Source organism: Helianthus annuus, chromosome 6, assembly GCF_002127325.2.
Source record: "Helianthus annuus cultivar XRQ/B chromosome 6, HanXRQr2.0-SUNRISE, whole genome shotgun sequence".
NCBI lineage: Eukaryota > Viridiplantae > Streptophyta > Magnoliopsida > Asterales > Asteraceae > Helianthus > Helianthus annuus.
This window is the reverse complement of record NC_035438.2, coordinates 1,886,682-1,908,520: the sequence shown is the minus strand read 5'-3', so window position 1 is coordinate 1,908,520 and position 21,839 is coordinate 1,886,682. Positions and strand designations below refer to the sequence as shown.

Sequence of the window (21,839 nt, the reverse complement as noted above, 5' to 3'; positions counted from 1 at the left end):
CAACCATGCGTGTTTCTAGGATATCCCGCCACTCACCGCGGGTATCGTTGTCTCGATCTACAAACAAAACAAATATTTCTCTCGCGTCATGTAGCATTTGACGAAACAACATTCCCGTTTAGTCAACAAATCGGTCCTACACCGTCATACGACTTTCTATCTGACTCTTTCCCATTCCATCTATCTCCACACATATCCTCGGCCCAGCCCAACCTTGCTTCCACCAACCTTGGCCCACTTCAGCACCCCACCACTCCCATTGCAAACAGCCCACTACCTCTCATCATCCCACAAACCAAAATCCCTTACAACCCATCGGCCCACTTCCTTATACACTTGGCCCACACAATTCTCCTAACCTCCTTCCCCACAGCCCAACCCCACCCATTACCGGCCTACCCCACAGCCCAACCCCACCCATTACCCGTACCTCTTCCTCTCAGCTATGACCACCAATCATTCCACTCACCTTCCAACCAATTTGCTTGGTCCAAATCAATCCCATCCGATCCCAGCCCCGACCACAACGAGTCAACCCCCCACTGTTCAGCCGCAACACACCATTCATATCCGCTCTATGAGCGGAATCTTTAAACCTAAACATCCACTCAACTTACACACTGCCGCCACATCCCATACTATCCAACCTGTTCCCAAAAACCCCACTGATGCCCTTAATATACCGGAATGGTATTCCGCCATGACTACGGATTTTTAAACATAGTCGATGCGATGCTTCTCTCTTCACTTTTCATCACGGCAGCGACACAGCCTTCTTACTTCTTTACGTTGACGACATCCTCTTGGTTACATCATCCGATCTTCTTCGCCAGCGTTTAATGTCCAGCCTTGCCCATGAATTTGTAATGAAAGAATAGGTTCCTTGCCTTCTCTATTGATAATCATAACTATAAATAATACAATGGGTTCCACTATTTTTGGAACAAATAATTACAGAATGATACATATAACCGTTGCTTAATATATATGCTATTATACAATGAAAGATTTAGGCCCTCTCAGCTATTTTCTGGGGATCTCTGTTTCCAGAACTGCCGACACTATATTTCTTTCGCAACAATCGTATGCTGCTGACATCATTGCTCGAGCCGGGATGCAATCCTGTAACCCGGTAGCCACGCCAGTCGACACAAATTCGAAGCTTAGTGCTACCTCCAGCGAACCATTTCATGACCCTACACTCTAGCGCAGTCTTGCTGGGGCTCTTCAATATCTCACGTTCACCCGTCCAGATATCACTTACGCAGTGCAGCAGATTTGCATGCACATGCATGCCCCTCGCATCGACCACTGGAATGCTCTTAAAAGGATCATCAGGTATGTAAAGGGGTCTGCAACTCTAGGCTTGATGCTCACAAGTTCGTCGTCTCCGTCATTTGTTTCCTATATAGAAGCCGATTGGGCCGGCTGTCCCGACACACGCCGTTCCACCAGCGGTTACTGCATTTACTTTGGCAACAACCTTATCTCTTGGTCTTCCAAACGACAGTCTACCATATCCCGCTCAAGTGCAGAGGCTGAATATCGTGGTGTGGCAAATGTAGTCGCTGAAATTTGCTGGCTACGAAACTTACTGCTTGAACTTCAGTTGTCGTTATCTCGTGCTACACTCGTTCACTGTGACAATGTTAGTGCCATATATTTGTCATGTAACCCGGTTCAACATCAGCGAACCAAGCATATAGAGCGAGATATACACTTTGTTCGTGAACAGGTTCAGCGGGGTCAAGTTTGTGTTCTTCATGTTCCTTCTCGGTATCAAATAGCGGACATCTTTACAAAGGGGTTACCACGCATCCTATTCGAGGGTTTCAGATCCAGTCTCAACATACGGTCTCCTCCCGCTTCGACTGCGGGGGTATAACAGCATATATATTATGTAACGATTATATCTATCAATCTGTAATTATTTGTTCCAAAAGTAGTGGAACCCATTGTATTATTTATAGTTATGATTATCAATAGAGAAGGCAAGGAACCTATTCTTTCAGAAGAAGAAGAAAAAATATCTTTAATTGCAAAATCAAAGTTTGTGTTTTCTAATCACTGCTCATCTTGTTCTTTCAATTTGATATCTAATTTTAAGAGATCATGTTCTATCTAGGGTCAAATAAAGTTTTCAATGACAAGTACACTAACCAAGACTTGTAGATGTTAATGCACCATGTAAGTTCTTGCCACGTCAGTTAAAGATGATGAAGCGTTGCGTTTCTTGGGGACGTGATGTATACTAGCACCATTCCAAGAATAACTGCCATGCAGATATGCATACACGCACCGCTCCATCTATCAAACTAACAAACCTAATGGACTCTTCTATAGTTCTTGGCCCGATTGACATAAGAGTTTGTTAGTGTAACAACCTAAGTAAACCGTGCCAAGATATTGTCAGCTTTGCCCCAGATGGGTTGCCCATCCAGGAGCTTACGATTTTGTTTTCACCCGACGAGTTGCTCACCCAGGCAAAACGCGTCTTGATAGAGAAGGTTTCCACCTCCTTCTAAGGAAGGCTTCGTTCTCCTCCTCAACCAATGTGGGACTTACATCTCCACCGCCCCCCCCCCCCCCCTAGGGAGCCGAGCTGGCATATTGGCCCGACCCCTAGCTCTGATACCATTTGCAACAACCCAAGTAAACCATGTCAAGATACTATCCGCTTTGCCCCCGATAGGTTGCCCATCCAGGAACTCACGGTTTTGTTTTCACCCAGCGAATTGCATGCCCAAGCAAAACGCGTATTGGTAGAAAAAGTTTCCACCCCCTTATAAGGAAGGCTTCGTTTCCTCCTCAACCGATGTGGGACTTACAGTTGGCCTACAGCCCAAACAGAAAATAAAAGACTTGGACAATAGTTCGACCCATTAACCATCTAAACTACTAAAACAAAAATCATAAACGTCTTGTAGAAATCGAACTCGAGATGCTTCGATTATCGGCTTTCATTCTCCTCCCTAATCTAAGAATCTTCGATTCGAGATTTCATGCATGCTACTAGTACTTCTTTTCGGTGATCTCTAGGACAATCACGAAGTCCAGTTCATTATTAATTTCTTCTATCTTCACGTTTACACCTTATTTTCTGTTGTTTGGCCCGACTTCCTAATTGTTGTTCCCATCCTTCTTGTTCTTCATTCGTTTGTTCTTTATAATCTGGAAGTACCATTCCAAAATATCAACGTACCTCAGTATGTTATCTTCACTTCTTAGGCATCATCACAATAAAGCCCGCATTGCCCTGCAACCTCACTCCAAGCATCATCTTCAACAACCTTCTTAAAACCACCTTGATCATTCACTACTTGGTAGAGCGTGATCAAGTTTACGTCTTTATCGTTGAGTAAAGTTGGTGGCGTTTCCACTCCCTTGCAAATGCTAAGGTAGCATGGCACGGACCATTTTAAAAGTTCTTCGAAACCTGCTTCATAGAGCAACTCATGTCCAACCAACTCTTCAGCATCCTTATCAACTCGGTCAAATCTAGGAAACTTTTAATTATCAAGTCATTCTCGATGACTTCTTCCTCATCTTGTGAAAGTATCAACGCCCTTTTGCATAATGCATCTCGTGACTCGAGTGGTACCTTCTAGATACACTATGAACCTGATTTTCTCTTTCTTGGAATACACTATTTCTTTTTTCTTGGCACCGGATGTCCCTTCATCAAATTTCTCCCTATTCTTTTGTCTTTTAATGTCAAATTCTTTCTCATAAAAATATTCGACGTACTCTTGCAATTTCTCCATTTTGTTGAAATACTTGTTTTTAACATCTAAGTTCTCGTAGAACTTATCTAGATATTCCTGTTCCAAATCCTCATCGGAATTGTTTTCAAACACATCCACACCTTTTGCTCCATCACCAAAACACAAATCACTCAATCTAACCACTTCAATTCCTTGGTATAATAAATGTTCTAAACTTAGAACGTTGCGCTTCATACTTGGCACATAATTCACACAAGAAATTGTTTATTTTTCTTTTCATCATCTGGAACCCTAATTTCTCCGATACCATGGAAGAATAAAAACTCGTTCCTTTTCTCGTTGGATAAAACCCTAAAGTGCCTTTTGAACACTTTGATCAAATTCCGGTTACCCGTCATGTGAGTTTTGAATAGGGATGAGATCGGTACGATACCGATACCGTAAATACCGTCACCGAAATTAAGGAAATGTGGGTACCGATTACTGTACTGTATTTATAGATTTGGTTTCGGTACGGTACCGGTATTTCGGTACTATACCACATTGGTACCGTTTTGTTGTCATTCATTGTTTTACCTAAAAAAATATCATGTGCAACCCGTCCATCCATTATTAACTGAACTAGAGTAATATATAGAGGAACGTAAACAAAAGGTAAATATATTAAGTAGTCAAAAATATCAAAAGGTAAACATCTATGGGTTCAACTTTTAACATCCAAATTCCAAAATGTCTAAAAAAGCAATATAATTGATTAAAAATAACCAAACAAAAGAATTTGATATTCATTTACTCACGCTAATCGCTTTGCATTTTCCCTTTTTCTCTTTACCGATGATGAAGATGCCATAAACAACTTAGAAGAATTCAAATCTAAAATGAACAAAATAAAAACTTAGCAATATTAAATTCGGTATTAATACTGGTATATACCGAAAAATACCCGTACCGGTACCATTTTTTACTGATACCAAGTTTCGAAAAATCTATTACCGATACCGGTATCGTTTATGACTGGTACGGTACCGGTATTTCGGCAAAAATCTCATCCCTAGTTTTGAACGTAGGATCTACCACCCAAATTGCTTCCCGCTCCCCTCCGCAAGTATCCTTTACTTGAGCATATGGAAGCAATATGACCATATTACTTGCATGTGAAACAACGGATACTGACCTTCCATGGTCTTCCTACCAGTTTGTTACTTTTGAGGCTTAACTTCTTGAAGAATTTCTTGGAAATCATCTTCTTGGATAACTTGCTTATTGGCGACTTCCAAAAATGTGAGGATGGCTTCCCCTGCACAATCTTTTTGCCCTTGTCGCTGCTCTGGTTGCACTTTCCCTGGTTCAGACCTGTGTCGCTATAGAATCGGTCGTGACCAATTTGTTCTTGCTTTCCCTCAGACGATCTTCGCAGCCCTCTTCCTTGATCTTGATTGAACTTTAATATGTGTAGGGACTCTCGATGAAGAACACGGGTGAATAACAAATCTGTACTACTATATATTGCATACTAGATACACAAAAAGGTAATTTAACTTCATTTAAGGAGGGTATTATTGTAATTTAACTCAAAGATTATGACACGTTAATACTTTATTTAATAAACTTCTAATTGAATTTGTAAGCACGTTTTCTCAAGATAGTTGTTACCTACACTCATATAAACAAAAAAAAAAAAAAAAAAACACTCTAGGTTCAAATACAATATATAATTAGAACAAAACAAAATTAAAGAAATTTATAGAACACAATAACTTCTTTTTTAATGATAATTTTTTTAATCAATGTCGTCTATGAGACTTGAATTCAAGACCTACCGTTCCGAAACCTAAGTGTATAAAACACAAAAACTAATACTAATGTGTTCTTATAAATCTAGGTGTATAAAACACAAAAACTAATACTATTATGAATTTATAAATAAGTAAAGAGAAAATAAACAGACTTAAAGTTTAGTTATTTTAGAAACACAAAAAAAGTTTGGATGACTTAATTGGAACAGTGAGCAAACTTGATTACATTTCTATGACATTTTCCCTTTTTTTAATGGCAAAACTTCCTTTACACTATTTTACATTTTTACACCCTGAGACCTTCCCTCTAAAGCCATGTATTTCTATCAAATCGGTTAGCCTTACATCAATTTAAAGTTATCTATTTTTAAATATCTTGTCTTTGATACAACACATAAAATTGATAATCTTATATTCTTTAAATTAAAATAACAATACTTAGTGATATTTAATAATAGTAAGTTATTTAATTGTATATCAAATATTTAAAATATGTAAAACCTGTCGACTAAATCCAGTTGTAGAATATCCTCTTTTTTTATTTGACAAAAAATGTTTTCTAATGGCACATCACTCTGTCTATCCGTGCATTTTTTCAATTAAATACGCATCGTATAGGACTATACAATGCATATTGAAATAACGTAAAAGACATGACAGACTGACAGGTGCAGGTTATGTCTGGCGGCGGGCTTAATCTCTCAAGGTGTGCCAATAATACAACCCTCAAAAAAATATTGCATTACTTATCATGGACATTATATAAAAAAGAGTAAATTACAAGTTTTGTCCTCTATGTTTGTCCCAAATTTCAGGCGCTGTCCTTTACCTTTAAAATTGATGAGTTTTGTCCTTAATGTTTCAAAATCCTACACGTTATGTACTTTAGGCCAAACCCAGTTAATTTTTTTTGTTAAAACTGATCATGAGTAAGGCACATGAGGGCATTTTTGTAATTTCATTTTTTAGAGAAATTTATTTAATTAATTTAAAATAAATACCCACCATCTTCTGCAGACCAACCACCACCATCGATTACCAGACTACCACCACCACTGTCTCCACCATCCCCACCCCCACCTCCACCGGAACCCAAACCCTAACCCCAACCTGCAACAATCCAAATTAGCAACCAACACCATTAAACCCACCACACCCACTGGAACCCTAACCCTAAGAACCTGCAAACCATAATTGTGAGAGTCGATCGATCGACTGTGGTAAGGTCTTCGATTGACGGAAGAGCACACCGTCACCACACACACCGCCACTACATTCTCTCTCTCTCTCTCTCTAAATTCCCACACTCTCTCTCTTCTCTCCCTCCCTCTCTCACCTGCCGCCACCTCCCACCACCACCATAACCACCATTACCATCCACCCACTGCCTCCCCTGCATCGGTCTTCACCACCACCCTCCACCTCCACCACCAAATAAAGAACAACCGTCGACACCATCACAACCCTTAAAACCCACAAAATCAAAAACCCCCAAAATCCCCAAAAACACAAACACACCTCCGGTCGGTAAAACTACGATTAGCCCCACTGTGTGAATCCAAATTGCTAGAAATCAGAAATAAATAAGGAATTAGATGTATGTAAGAAGATGATTTTGTCAGTTTGTTCAAGAAGCTTTTCGATGATAACTGTATTCCGGCCGGTAGGTGTAAACGGTGGTGGTCTCCGGTGGTTGTAAGTGACGACCGGTAGTTTTCTAGGGTTCTGATCCCGGTGGTGGGCGTTTCTGGTGGGTGATGGCGGTTAGAGGTGGTGGAGTGTTTCTGTTGGTGAAGGGTAACGATGATGGTGGTGGTGGTGGGTGTTTAATTCAGTTCTGGTGGGTGATGGCGGATTGAGTTTAGAGAGAGAGATGAATTGCAGAGAGAGAGTTGGTGAAGATTATCATTAATGATTTCATATATATAAATAATAGTAATAATAATAGTATTTTTTAATATTAATATTAAATATATAGGTAAAAAGACAAAAATACCATTGGATGATCAGTTTTAACAAAAAAAATTAACTGGGTTTGGCCTAAAGGACATAACGTGCAGGATTTTGAAACATGAATGACAAAACTCATCAATTTTAAAGGTAAAGGACAACGCTTGAAATTTGGGAGAAACATAAAGGACAAAACTTGTAATTTACTCTATAAAAAAGTATCTTTGCATTAAAACTTAATTAAAATAAAGCTGGTTATATCTTATTATTCATCAAAAAAACTTATTTCATAGGATTTCGCAGATTAGGTTATAAAAGTTTATGATTAATAGTCAAAATACCTAGCTTACTTTTGCCAATACATGAAAATTTGTTAAGAAATATTGTTTAACTACTTGTACCGATTATTTCAAATACATATAAGTTATTAGTGTTATCTTTACTGTTTTATCTATATTTCCACTTAAATTTCATTCGAAATCTGTATCCATCATAGGTCAAAAACAATATCCTAATTTACTAGTTTAAGTTTGAGTCAAAAACTATCAAAATCCAAACCAACATCATCTCTAAAACTACCAAACTTCCGCCATCTATATATAGCAATTTAAGCTTTCTAATCTACATCATTCACCTGTTGGTTACAGGCCCCAATATACACACACAACTCAAACTCACGTATGTGTTGATATGAATGATAAAAACTTGCTGCTGTATATTTCGAATGAAGGGGGTACATTATCAATAAAAACGAGGCCTTAAATAGCCATACAGACTAGAAGAAAAATAATAAACAAACGAATATTCTATCCTAAAAACTAGTTACAAATAATGGACTCATTCTTTTATGCAACGTGCATTTTCCATATCCAATAAACTCGGTCAAACTTTCATTCTACTGGTCCTAGAGTTTCGCAAGCAAAACAGTTCCCAAGTTGTTCACTTTCACACGTCTGCATGAACCCGTAACAACTGACCAGTTAATCCATGGTCTGCGACCCGCTGACCGAACAAACTCCCCTGACTCGCGACCCGTGTAAACCATAAACAATTAACCATTTTAACCGTGACCCGATAACGCACCGACCCGTGACCCGTAAACGAACCCGATTAATCCAACATTCACCCCCTTAATCGGTTTGTTTACACCCGTCACCGCAGCACCGAATCACCTCGGTTTCGAACCACTACGACATCTAACGGACACCCGATCTTCACCTCGATCACGTCCAATGTCTCGGTTCAACCCGAATAACAAAACACGACGCTTGTAACATGTCACATGGCATCACGCTGGAACCGTCCATTCACATCTTGACTCATCACGGATCAACGACCCACCCGGTCACATCCGAGTCACCCGATTTGAACTCCAACACCATAATGTTAACACCGTGTAATTTTTTTCTTTACCTTTTTCCGATCACCCTTGTTCAAGAGGCCACTCCACCGACAAAGAAAACAAGCCAACCGCTTCTTCCGTTTTCTCACCTTGCCAAACGAGACGAATCCAAAGCCACCTGCTTTGACGGATCCATTCTGCCCGTTTTTCACGCACCACGCCGGTCTCCTCTTATCACGAACAACCGATCAAGGTACTTGCAAAATCTGTGATAAAAATAACATCACAACCCCTTTTTTTTTTTTACAGCCCGTTCGATCACGACTAACAGCCACGAAAAACACCGGTGTTCAGCCGTCACCCCCGTTATCCTAACCGGTACATCACCCGCGACAACGACTGACACGAACACCCTTCTGGACTTCGTCTTCTGCTGCATAACAGTCCCGAACAGCCCTTATTTCTCCTGCTTTAATCACCACTAACAGCCACCGAACGCAAGTGTTTATCACCGGTCACCCCCGTCGTCATAACCGGTACGTCTACCACAACAACGACCGACCGAAACACCTAAACGCCTCCGATTACGGCTGCTAAACAGACCTGAAACAGCACCCTGCTGTCCCGACCCTTCTTCTACGCCTGCCCTCCACCGACCGACACACCCGCCGGCGGCGAAGGCTTCCTCCGATCTTCAAACCCGCTTCTTGACGAGCCTAGGCTCTGATACCAAATGTTGGTTACAGGCCCCAATATACACACACAACTCAAACTCACGTATGTGTTGATATGAATGATAAAAACTTGCTGCTGTATATTTCGAATGAAGGGGGTACATTATCAATAAAAACGAGGCCTTAAATAGCCATACAGACTAGAAGAAAAATAATAAACAAACGAATATTCTATCCTAAAAACTAGTTACAAATAATGGACTCATTCTTTTATGCAACGTGCATTTTCCATATCCAATAAACTCGGTCAAACTTTCATTCTACTGGTCCTAGAGTTTCGCAAGCAAAACAGTTCCCAAGTTGTTCACTTTCACACGTCTGCATGAACCCGTAACAACTGACCAGTTAATCCATGGTCTGCGACCCGCTGACCGAACAAACTCCCCTGACTCGCGACCCGTGTAAACCATAAACAATTAACCATTTTAACCGTGACCCGATAACGCACCGACCCGTGACCCGTAAACGAACCCGATTAATCCAACATCACCAACACTTTTAAAAATGAAAACAATCATCTTATTCTCGCTTGCATTCATCTTCGCAGTCAATTCAGCTCCTGCTCCTGCTCCCGTGCTCGATACGCGTGGAAACTACCTCCGCACAGGGGGCGGATACCTACTTATTCCACTAGAGGGTCTAGTTGGCGGACCCTATGTGACGGACTTAGGAAAAAAGTCTTGTGTACCTGGCGTTGTACTATCCTATAACGACAATGATGGCGTCCCCATGACTTTCACTCCAGTCAACCCCAAGAAAGGCGTGATTCGTCTTTCCACAGACGTTAACATAAAGTTCTCATACTCCGACAGTTGTAGTGAGTCAAATGTATGGAGGGTGCAATATGATAAAGGTATGAAGCAATATGCTGTGATGGTGGGAGGTGTTGAAGGAAACCCGGGACCAGAAACATTGGATAACTGGTTTAAGATTGAGAAAACGAATGACGGTTATAAGTTTGTTTACTGCCCGAGTGTCTGTAGCTACTGTAATGTTACGTGCAGCGATGTTGGAATCGTTGAAGACAAAGAGGGTTTGCGACGTTTGGCACTCAGCGATAAGCCGTTCTCTTTTGTCTTTTTCAGAACTTACTAGTTCCATTGTTTCATGGATGCTCGAATAAACTATATATGCAACCATGTATTTATTTGTTTGAAACCCATGTATACATATAACAAGCTAGAAATAAGAGTGAAGACTGAAAATGGTCAATTAAGAACTGATGAATCTATACTTTGTCCTTATTATCTTTTAAGATTGTGTTGCAGGACTAACTTGTCAATGATAATTTAACAACTTACAATCGTAATATATCCTGTCCGGATTGTGTTAGCAAGTTTTTTTGATGGCCGCCGCCCAGGGGCGGATCTATGTGGCGTCAGGGGTTATCTATTTTTTAAACAATAATGCATATTTATATGACGGAAAAGTGTTATATGTTACATACTTTAATTAACTCACATATTATTATTGTATTATATGTATAGTATTTAATTAGTTTATTATCTACTAATTTATTAATTTCTTTTATTTTATTTGATGCTTACTACTTATAACAATATTTTATTATAGATTATCTATTTTTTTTAAACTATGTAACATATAACACTTTTCCGTCATATAAATATGCATTATTGTTGAGATTATTTACTAATAAAAAATCTCAAACATTTTAGCAATTATACTAAATTAAGGTTCGTGATGAATTATTAGTACATATCAGAAGATACAAAAATTTAGGCTAAAACCCGATTCGAAACGAACAGAACCGAGCCATAAAACTTTTTTGTTAGCATGTATGAAATTAAACCATCTAAAAAGAGTAACTCTATACATATAAAATCCCTCATTCGTCACTGAATGTATCGTAAAAGGAATTGCAACATTTTAATAAATGTACGGTAAAAAGAATTGCTTCGTTTTATAAATGTACGGTAAAAAAAAATTAGAACACCCCTGAATTTTTCTTCTAGATCCGCCACCGTCACCGCCACCACCAACTGAAATCAATGTTAGTCTCCATGGATAGTTTAAGAAAGTGATGAGGGTAGTTTGGTAAACCATGGTCTTTTGTTTAGATGTGGATGTCTATTTTTATATTGCAACTGTCAGCATGAAATTATTGACATTCCAGCTCAGGAGTCAGCAACCATTACAATTTACAAGTCAAAAAAAATATCCAACTTCAATTTGGGTGGTCTAAAACTATGGAAACTCCAAACCAACAACATGATGGTTTTAAGCTAGCAAACTTCTCACCATCTATATAATTAGCTTTTAATCTGAATCATTCACCAACACTTTCAAAAATGAAAACAATCATCTTATTCTCATTACTCACATTGATCATATTAGCAGCCAAATCAGCTCCTGCTCCCGTGCTCGATGCCCATGGAAAAGTTCTCCGCGCAGGGGCCAAATACCGCGTTAAGCCAGCATATTCAGACGGTTACAATGGGGGACTCATTCTGGCGCATGTCGGAAACAAGCCTTGTCCACTTGTAGTTGGACAAGACTTAGGTCTGAACAAGGGCCTCTGGTTGACTTTCACTCCAGTCAACCCCAAGGAACGCGTGATCCGTGTTTCCACAGATGTTAACATCAAGTTCTCAGGCTCCAACAGTTGTAATGAGTCAAACATATGGCAGTTTGTTGGTGCACTTGTGTCTGTACTTTGTCTGTATTCGGTCTGTATATAAACGATGTTCTAAGTCTGTAAGTTGACCAAGTCAACCATCCTCCGGTTTGACTTGGTCAAACAGTTAGAAAGTAGTTGTCTGTCTCGAAGGATAGCTCCTCGAAGGATACTGTTGATCCTTCGAGGTACTCGAAAGATATGCTTCGATTGTTAGACCTCGAAGGATCATCCTTCGAGGTCATTGCTGATCATTCGAACATCATGTCATCGATAGATGATCCTTCGGACCATCTATCGGATCCTTCGGACCAGACCTACTGTGTATGGGTATAAATACCCATGCATTGTGTTGAGTTCCTTAGACTTGTTGGAGACACACAGACAGAAAGATACCGAGAGATAGAGAGTTTCTTGAGAACATTCTGTCCGGAACTCACACACACACTCAGAGAGTTTACATTTTAGATTTGTAAACATTGTGCTTGTAACCGAAACCTTCATTTGCATTAATACAAGTTGTGTTAATCGGTGAACCCGTGTGTGTTTGTGTTTATACTTGCTTAATCCCGGTTTGCTCGCTAGCTTGGATTCCGCACTCGCTAGTGGGTTAGTATAACAAGGTTTGAGGTTCGTCATCCTCCGACAAAAGGGACCTACAAGTGGTATCAGAGCTTGGCTCTTTACCTTGTTTAAAACCGGGTTATTCGAGTTCTTGGTGTGTGTTTGAACACTTGGTTTAACACCCGTTTTTGTTGGTTTTTCTACACTTTTAAACTGGAAAACGTGTTTTAAACTTACCGGGAGTGTTCATAAGTGGGTTGGGTAACTTGAAAACTTGTTTAAGTGATTTGGTGTTTTTCCGGCGAATATTCCGGTTAAACTTCCGGTGACTGGTTCTAGGATAAGGTTATCCTTTTTGGGCAATCTTTTCAAGGTTGGTGGGAAAGTTGTCAGCCTGCCATACTCTTTGCCGAAAGTTGACTTACCAACCCATCACCTTTTCACCAACCTATCACATCAACGTCAGTTGTGTCAGAATCTCTCGAAAGATATCTTTCGACATCGAAAGACCATCTTTCGATCAAGGAAGGCTCGAAAGATCATCATCCTTCGACCCATCCTTCGAAGTCTGAAACATATCCTTCGATAAAGGAATCTATTCGAAAGATAAGTGTCCGAAAGATAGGGATTTATCTCGAAAGATAAGGATCTTTCAAGTGTGAATCTTTCGAGATTTTGAATCTTTCGAAGCCAGTGCTCGAAAGTCAACAGTGATCCTTCGAACACTGTTGATCATTCGAACAAGTGTGATCTTTCGAAAGTCAGCTATACGAAAAATAAGGATATTTAATTCGAAAGATAAGGATCTTTCAAAAGGGAATCCTTCGAGTTCTGGAATCTTTCGAAACCATTGTTCGAGATACAACAGTGATCTTTCGAGTACTGTTGATCCTTCGAACAAGAGTTGATCTTTCGATTGTGGTCAGTTTTTTGTTAACTAGTTTCTGTGATTTCAGATATTTCGACCAGGATCCTTCGGCTGTGTGATCTTTCGGGTGGCCATCATCCTTCGTGACTTTGACTTAGAATTTATTTTTCTTGTCAAAGATGAATCCGAGTTGGTGGAATCCTGCCCCAGACAGTGGAAAATATACCAGTTCTGGTGTTACTCCTTCATGGTGGGGTACACCGGCTCCTGATAGTGGAAAGTATACGTGTACAAGTCTATCACCATCATGGGCCGAATCTCCAGTATCTACATCTTCACAAGTAAATGCTTTACCATCAAATCAATGGGCATTAGTAACGGGTCAAACTCCGAGTGTACAAAGTATCTTATTAAGTGAAAGCGAAACAGGAAGTTTGAATCGACCCCCAAAACTGATGAGTTTGAATGAATATCCAGGATGGGCTGAGAGGTTTAAAACATATGTTCTTGGTCAAAATACGGAACTGTGGATACGTTTCACCACAGATTTCGATCAAGCCATAGAGGTTGCTGCTTCAGAGACTGCGTCATTTGCTGATCTTCCCGAAGATAAAAAGAAAACGTATGATCTGGAAAAGAAAGCATACGCCATTCTCACCCAGGCTTTGAGCAAGGATATTTATCACCAGTTTGTCAGCTTCAAGACAACTAAGAAGTTGTGGGACGGGTTGAAAACAAGAGGAGTAGGGAATGAAGCAACACGTCAGTTGCGTCATGATCTGCTCAAGAAAGAATTTGACTGCTTCGCTTGCATGGATAAGGAGTCTCTGGGAGACATGACAAGTCGTTTCTATCACCTGCTTACTGAGTTGAACAATTTTGGAGTTACAACAACTCAAGCAGAGGTGGTAAAGAAGTTTGCTGATGCCTTACCTCCTCAATGGAATAGTTTCTTGGAAATCCTTAAGTATAACGGAGCGTTGACAACTACAAATATTAACGACTTCGTGCAGCTTTTGGAAAACAAGGATCAGGAGGAAACATTGAAGGCGAAGAGAGTTCCATTGCCACAGAATCCAGAAATGTATTATGGAACTTCCAGCTCTTCGTCTGCAAGAACTGGTTCACATGCTCCAATTCAAACGGCGTTTGTCACAAGCACAGATTGTTTTGGCAATCCAATACAAGTTCCTGTTAAGCCACCTCCCACCACAGACATGTATGGAAATCCAATCCAACCACCTCCACCTCCTCCTGCTCAACAACAACGTGCATGTTATGGAGGAACATCATCTGCTGGTCAACAATCAAAGCCAAATACAGTACAGCTCGACACTTCAAGCTTCTCCAAAGTCAGTGTAGAAGTAGCCAAGGAACACATGGAGCTACTTAACACTATAGTGAGCGCGTACTGTGGGTTGATAGAAGGTCAGATTGGCAACATTAATCTGACACAGGAAGACTATCGGCAGATAGATAAAGAAGAGATGGACTTGATGGATATCAAGTGGGCCTTTGCAAGTGCTGTGAGAAGAGCAAAGGATTGGATGGAAAGTACTGGAAGAACCAGCTTGGAAAGTAAGAGAGACACCAAGTATGGGTTCGATAAACAAGCAGTAAGGTGCTTCAACTGTGGTGAACGGGGTCACTTCAAGAGGGAATGTGCAAAGCCAGCACAGCATGGAAACCAGAACCCCTTCAGAAACCAGGGCAACCAGCAGAACCAGAACAGAAATAGTGAACGTACGTTAGTGCCTGTCAACAATCAAGCCAACCGGGCACTTGTAGTTCAGATGGATGAAGGTTGTGACTGGTCAATCCAGTTTGGTGGTGATGCTCCTAATGGTACAGCTTGCTTTGCTCAAGTTGTGAAGGATGTAGTTAACACCAGTGGTGGAGAATCTTCCGCCAGTGGTGGTGAATCTTCTGAAGATGAAGACTCTTCTGGGTACAGCAGGAGTGTTGATGAAGATTCATCTAGGTCAGGCGATGAGAATGTGGGTGAGACATCTGGTGTCTCGGTTGATGCTGATATTGATGAACGTTTGGATGAAGATGCAGCACTAAGTGTTGGAAGATCTGTTCTGATGGATCAAGCTGCTTGTACTTCGTCTTCTCTCCATTCAGCCTTTATGGCTAATGTCGACAGTTCTTCAAGTCAGGTATGTGTCGATGAACCCATTGCTGTAAACTGTGATAACTGTGATAGCTTGCAGGCTAAATGTGCTGAGTTAGAGGCAAGCATGTCTGAGTTGCAAGCCAAACATGATGCTTTACAAGCTAGTTTGTTTGACTTGCAAGACAAACATGGTTCCTTGAATGCTGAGTGGTGTGCATTGCAAAGCAAACACGAGGCTTTGCAAGAAAAATATGATGTGACATTCATCCACAATCAGAAGTTGACTGTGGATCTTTCAAAATGCACAGAAGCCAATATGTTTTATGAAAACCATGAAAAAGAATTTAAGTCAATGATTGAGACATTAAAGAAAGATAAAACTGAATTGACTAAAATGGTTTCCAGAAAACAAACGGACATTAATTTGTATATATCTCGCCTTGAGATGATGCAAAAGGAAATGGCTTGTGTCAAAACTGAAAGTGATGCGATCCAGCTTAAGCTAGACAGTTATTTGAGCTCTAGCTATGTGTTGGATCACATCATTGACGTTCAGAAAGAAAAACGGGATGTCACATGCATAGGTTACAAAAAATGTCCACCACCAGTCAGACACAATTATGATGCAATGCCTGATGAGGAGGATAGAGTGTTCTTTGAACCATCTGTTCCTCTTGATGTGAAGGAGTTTGCAGCAGGACTCGGATACCAGAAAGAAGTATCCTCAGATTCAAATGTGTCAGCAGATACGTCTGTAACTGCTGAACAGAAACAGGATCCTCCAGTTGAGGTTGAGGATGCTGATTCTTCAGATGATGAATCTGATGATGCTGCTCCGGCAATGTCTGATGCGGTAGTAAAAAATGAGGACATACCTCTTGAGAATCACATTCTATGTGATCCCCCTGCCACACCCGCTAAGACTGTTGCAACTGAGTCTTCGTCTGAGAAGGAGTCGGAGAGTGTGACCTTGCTCTACACTTTGGTTGGTGATGATAAAATTTACTCAGACAAAGATTTTCCGATTAAGAACGTTAATCAATCCTTAATCGATAAAGTCTTTGAAAATTCGACAAGTAAGTTTTTGGGGAAGAAAGGACCACATGTTACAGTTACACAGTGTCCTCCAATCCCAAAGGCTGAAGTTCGAAAACAATTTGGCAACAAGAAATTACCAGCAATGCCAAAACAGCAAAATCACACCAAGCCCAAAGGAAAGGCACCGGCTCAAGTCCAGAAGAAGCCGAATCAAAAGAAGAAGAAAAATGTTAACTTTGTGAAATCGACGGGAACGGACAAAATTGAAACGTTTGAAAATAAATCTAACTTAGATTTTGTCAAGAAAGCTAGTGTTTTGAAAAGAAATGAACAAAACAGTTCACAGCCTAGTACCTCGGGTTCACAAAGTTCAACATCATCGGCTAAGAGAACACATGATTCTTCGAGGTATGTTGAACGAAGATCATGTTTTGAGTGTGGAACCATTGGGCATATAATTCGAAATTGCCCTTATCTTCATAAGCAAAAAGGAAAGGTTGATGATCCCCGTGGCAAGACTGACCGTAAGCCATCTGTTTCCACAAAACAAGATCCCCGACTTGTAAAAGAAAGGGAGAAGAAGCAGAAACGCCAACAGGTCAAAAGGATTGAAAAAGCAATTAAAACCGATGTGGTTCAAAAACAATCTGTTTCTGTAAAATCAACAAATTCAAAAACTTCAAACTGTAATGAAGTTAAAATTTTAAAGAATGACACTGATAAAACAAAACAGACATGGAAACCTAAATCGGTTACTGAATCAGGGGGACCATCACAATTTACAAACCATCAAAGACAAGAAGTTATTGTCATTGATGAAAATGGAAGACCCAAGACCACAATGGCTTGGGTCCCTCTCTCCAACTAATCTCTGAATGAGTGTGCAGGAAGTTCCAGGAGGAACTATTGATAGTCTTAGGATTGTTGATAGTGGAATGTCCTTGCACAAGATAGGCGACAGAAGAAATTGTTGCCTTTGATGGAGAGAGAGGAAAGAAAAGGAAAATGTGGCTGAATGAAGTTGCAAAATTCGACCAAATGAAGAACGTGCCGAAAACTTGGTCATTCTGGTTTTGATCGGGTCCTCAGGAACGAATGAAGTGAAATGTGTGCCGATGCCTTTGCATGGATTGAACATCCGCACACCATTTCTAAAAGAGAAAGTCAAAGACCTTCGCTGGTACAATGTGGAAGACCAGCCGGACCCGGAGGTTTATGATTTTGTTGCTGTCAAGAGACTTTTCAGTAGTTGCAAATTCGACTTTAAAGTCCACACCGGGTGGATATCCAGTTGGGAGAGTGCTTAGATTCCTTGCAATGCACGGAACAGTTGCAGGATACGCCTTTAAATTCTTAATCTCTCCTATACTTGTCGATATTTAAGCTACTTTGTGAACTATTATTATCTCGAACAGCACTCTTTGACCTGACACGTTGATCTCAGATATCACCTCACACGTGATTGTTTCAATATGAAACTCATCAATGTTGTCATGGTCCGCACTGCTTACCGACATGCCAACTCACCTTTCCAAAATTTGTTAAATCTTTTCTGATAAAACTTAATTTTGGTTAACGGCATTAAGGTCAAGCAAGAGTAAAACCAACATCGGAAAATCATTTTTGTAAATACCTTTGTGTGTTTTAAATTTATCTTAGTTTATTGATTTTAGGGGGAGTAAATCCAAAAATCAGAAAATCCAAAAACATCGAAAAATTTCAAAAACACAAAAACAATAGAAAAACAAAAATGAGTTTCCTGGCGAGCAAAAGAGAAAATGATAGTACATCAGTGGTCTATCCAAACCTCTTTAAACCTTAAATGAAAAACGATAAGCAGCTCTATATAAGATGTATCGGTAGGCTCACAATCATTTTAAAGTGTGCAGGGTGATATAAATCTTAATCGACTGAAGACCAGGTGGGAACCACTCATTGGCATATGGTCTTAGTACCGAAATTTCGTTTGATAGATTGCCGAGGTTCTGAGATATTCGGTCTTTATGCTGCTTATCATCTGGGTATCATGGTTGTATCTTTTACCGAAAAATAACGGGGACGCAAGTCTAGATCTTCCATGATACTATACATACGTGTACATATTGCATACTGCATTCGACCTCAATAAGTGATAAACAATCACATGTCCAAATCAAATAAGTGATAAAAATATCACATTTATCCGGGTGTCAAGTTCGTCTCTCTGCTGTACGGAAGTACTGACCTGTTCACGGACTTGCACCTGTGCCCTCATGCATATGAAAATCAAGTTCCTCATCAATAAGTGATTATATCACATAGGACTTGTTTTCAAATCAAAATAAGTGAGTATCTCACAAATTTATACGGTCAAACAGATGATAATCGGTATACTCACCGGTAAGATGAACTCTCGTGCATACCTTGATACGGGAATGTGTCGTGATGTGGATGAACACCGGTCGGTAAGTATAAATCATACCTTAACGTATCCCCTCGCCATGATTACATCTGATAAGTTGAGCTTAAGTGGACAACAATACCGATAATCGTTATAGGATGCTTATCTTAATGTTAACTAACTGAACAACAAGAGTGTTTTGGCATGACCGTACACTGATATGATTCTCTTACCCTCGAAACTCACAAAAAGAATGTTTGTATATATTTATTTATTTACTGCTTAACTTTTATTGTTTTCTTTTAAACAGTTTCGTCTTTTGGTGCATATCAGCACGACATTAGCGGTGATGTCATTTGATAACACTCAAAAGATTTTAAATTGTTGTCTTTTAATTTCAAAAATACCAAAAAGATTTTAGGTGTGTTTTAATATAAACTTTATAAAAGCCAAAAAGATTTTATTTCTGTTTTATTTTCGATCGTACGATGTTGGAGCTCAAGTCTTCGTTACCTGAAACCTGACTGAAAACCGAACTGACTAAATCTTCATAAACGGTCAAAAATTTGCATGTTTGAAAGTTAAAGACTAAAATTGACAAATTTATTAAACTTTCAAACTGTCGGACGGTGTTTGATTGTGACATGGTCATTCGTGTGTCATTTGTTTATACTATATTTCAAGCAGTTGTTCTCATTACGCGTTTAGATTTCTTGCATGTGCAGATTCTAAAGGCTAGGAGAACATGGTCGATGACAAGCCTTGGAATGAAGACACGACGAGAAGGCGCTCAAAAGATGAAGATGATCGAGTTGCCGCTGGCCATCATCAACACCACAAGGATCTCACTTCATAAAGATAAAGTCTTTTCACGAGCATAACTCAAGGGGGAGCTTATGTTAAGGGGGAGTTTGTCAACACACTTCCTACATGATTCGGGTAGTTTGTTGATACACTCTCTGCTTTCAAGACGTGAAGACTTTGAAGATCCTCCGACAATGAAGACTTGAAAGGACATCAGAGTTTTGGGAACTCGAAGACCAAAGACCGTCGAAGTTCGAGACGTGTCTACAACTATAGAAGATAAAGACAAAGCTACAGCCAAGGGGGAGTTTGTTGGTGCACTTGTGTCTGTACTTTGTCTGTATTCGGTCTGTATATAAACGATGTTCTAAGTCTGTAAGTTGACCAAGTCAACCATCCTCCGGTTTGACTTGGTCAAACAGTTAGAAAGTAGTTGTCTGTCTCGAAGGATAGCTCCTCGAAGGATACTGTTGATCCTTCGAGGTACTCGAAAGATATGCTTCGATTGTTAGACCTCGAAGGATCATCCTTCGAGGTCATTGCTGATCATTCGAACATCATGTCATCGATAGATGATCCTTCGGACCATCTATCGGATCCTTCGGACCAGACCTACTGTGTATGGGTATAAATACCCATGCATTGTGTTGAGTTCCTTAGACTTGTTGGAGACACACAGACAGAAAGATACCGAGAGATAGAGAGTTTCTTGAGAACATTCTGTCCGGAACTCACACACACACTCAGAGAGTTTACATTTTAGATTTGTAAACATTGTGCTTGTAACCGAAACCTTCATTTGCATTAATACAAGTTGTGTTAATCGGTGAACCCGTGTGTGTTTGTGTTTATACTTGCTTAATCCCGGTTTGCTCGCTAGCTTGGATTCCGCACTCGCTAGTGGGTTAGTATAACAAGGTTTGAGGTTCGTCATCCTCCGACAAAAGGGACCTACACAGTTGAAATATAATGAAGTTCTGAAAGAACGAGTTGTGATGGTAGGAGGTGTTGAAGGAAACCCAGGGCCAGAAACATTGTATAGCTGGTTTAAGCTTGAGAACAGCACTTATAGCGGTTATAAGTTTGTTTTCTGCCCGACTGTCTGCAGCCACTGTGAGCTTACGTGCGGGGACCTTTTTCCGTTTTTAACCGATGGTAGTAATGGGCAACCCTTGGTACTATATAATGCTACTTCTTGGCCTTTCTCTGTCATCTTCTATTAAATATGTAACGAGCCACCTTAATTGCTGTTTATCTATGTGTCAATAAAGTTATTTTATGGCTCTAAGTTCCAACACTTGCATGCATGGGTTGATATGATGATAGAATAAACGTATTAAACTTAATTATTTATGATATGCAAGTGTATATATGTATTCGTATAACTTAGAACTCGGATCAAGGTGATAAGTGGTGGCGGGTGATAAGCAAAGTAATTTAAAAAACTGTTCGATGACAGTTTTTCCCGCCACACTTAACCGCCATTTTCTTATGTATAAATAATGTGGAACCGGCAACATTGTTCGGTACCAAGACAATCAATCTCATTCTGTTATTGTTTGTCCATTCATTCGTATCATCTATTGATCAAACATGTCAAACGATTCTGTTGTCAACAAGTTCATGATTCATCAGAATGATGATGATGATCAAGTGTCTAGGACAACATGTGGTATCAGAGCCACATCAACAACCCTTCCATGCCAGCACTGTCATGAAGAACAAATCAAGTTGCAGAAAAGAAACCAAAGAACAAGATTATGTTTCTACTGTCGTCGTCCAGGACATTACATTTACGAATGTAAATCGAAAGAAAACGATGAAAACACACAACTGATAAGTCAAGCAGTAAATGCAGGAATTCGAAATCAAAGGATGTCTGCA

General features: G+C 39.9%; 2 protein-coding genes across 2 annotated transcripts; both read left to right on the top strand.

Moving 5' to 3' along the window:
- The first annotated feature begins 10,028 nt into the window (after window positions 1–10,028).
- LOC110864326 (miraculin) lies at window positions 10,029–10,765 on the top strand. The gene has a single exon (XM_022113377.2). The coding sequence runs from the start codon at window positions 10,052–10,054 to the stop codon at window positions 10,640–10,642; it is 591 nt and encodes a 196-aa protein (XP_021969069.1). The 5' UTR covers window positions 10,029–10,051; the 3' UTR covers window positions 10,643–10,765.
- Window positions 10,766–11,712: 947 nt separating this feature from the next.
- Window positions 11,713–21,261, top strand: LOC110945133 (miraculin). The gene is made up of 2 exons (XM_022186761.2): window positions 11,713–12,195; window positions 20,915–21,261. Exons 1-2 carry the CDS (start codon window positions 11,857–11,859, stop codon window positions 21,176–21,178), a joined length of 603 nt encoding a protein of 200 aa, XP_022042453.1. The 5' UTR covers window positions 11,713–11,856; the 3' UTR covers window positions 21,179–21,261.
- Window positions 21,262–21,839: the final 578 nt, after the last annotated feature.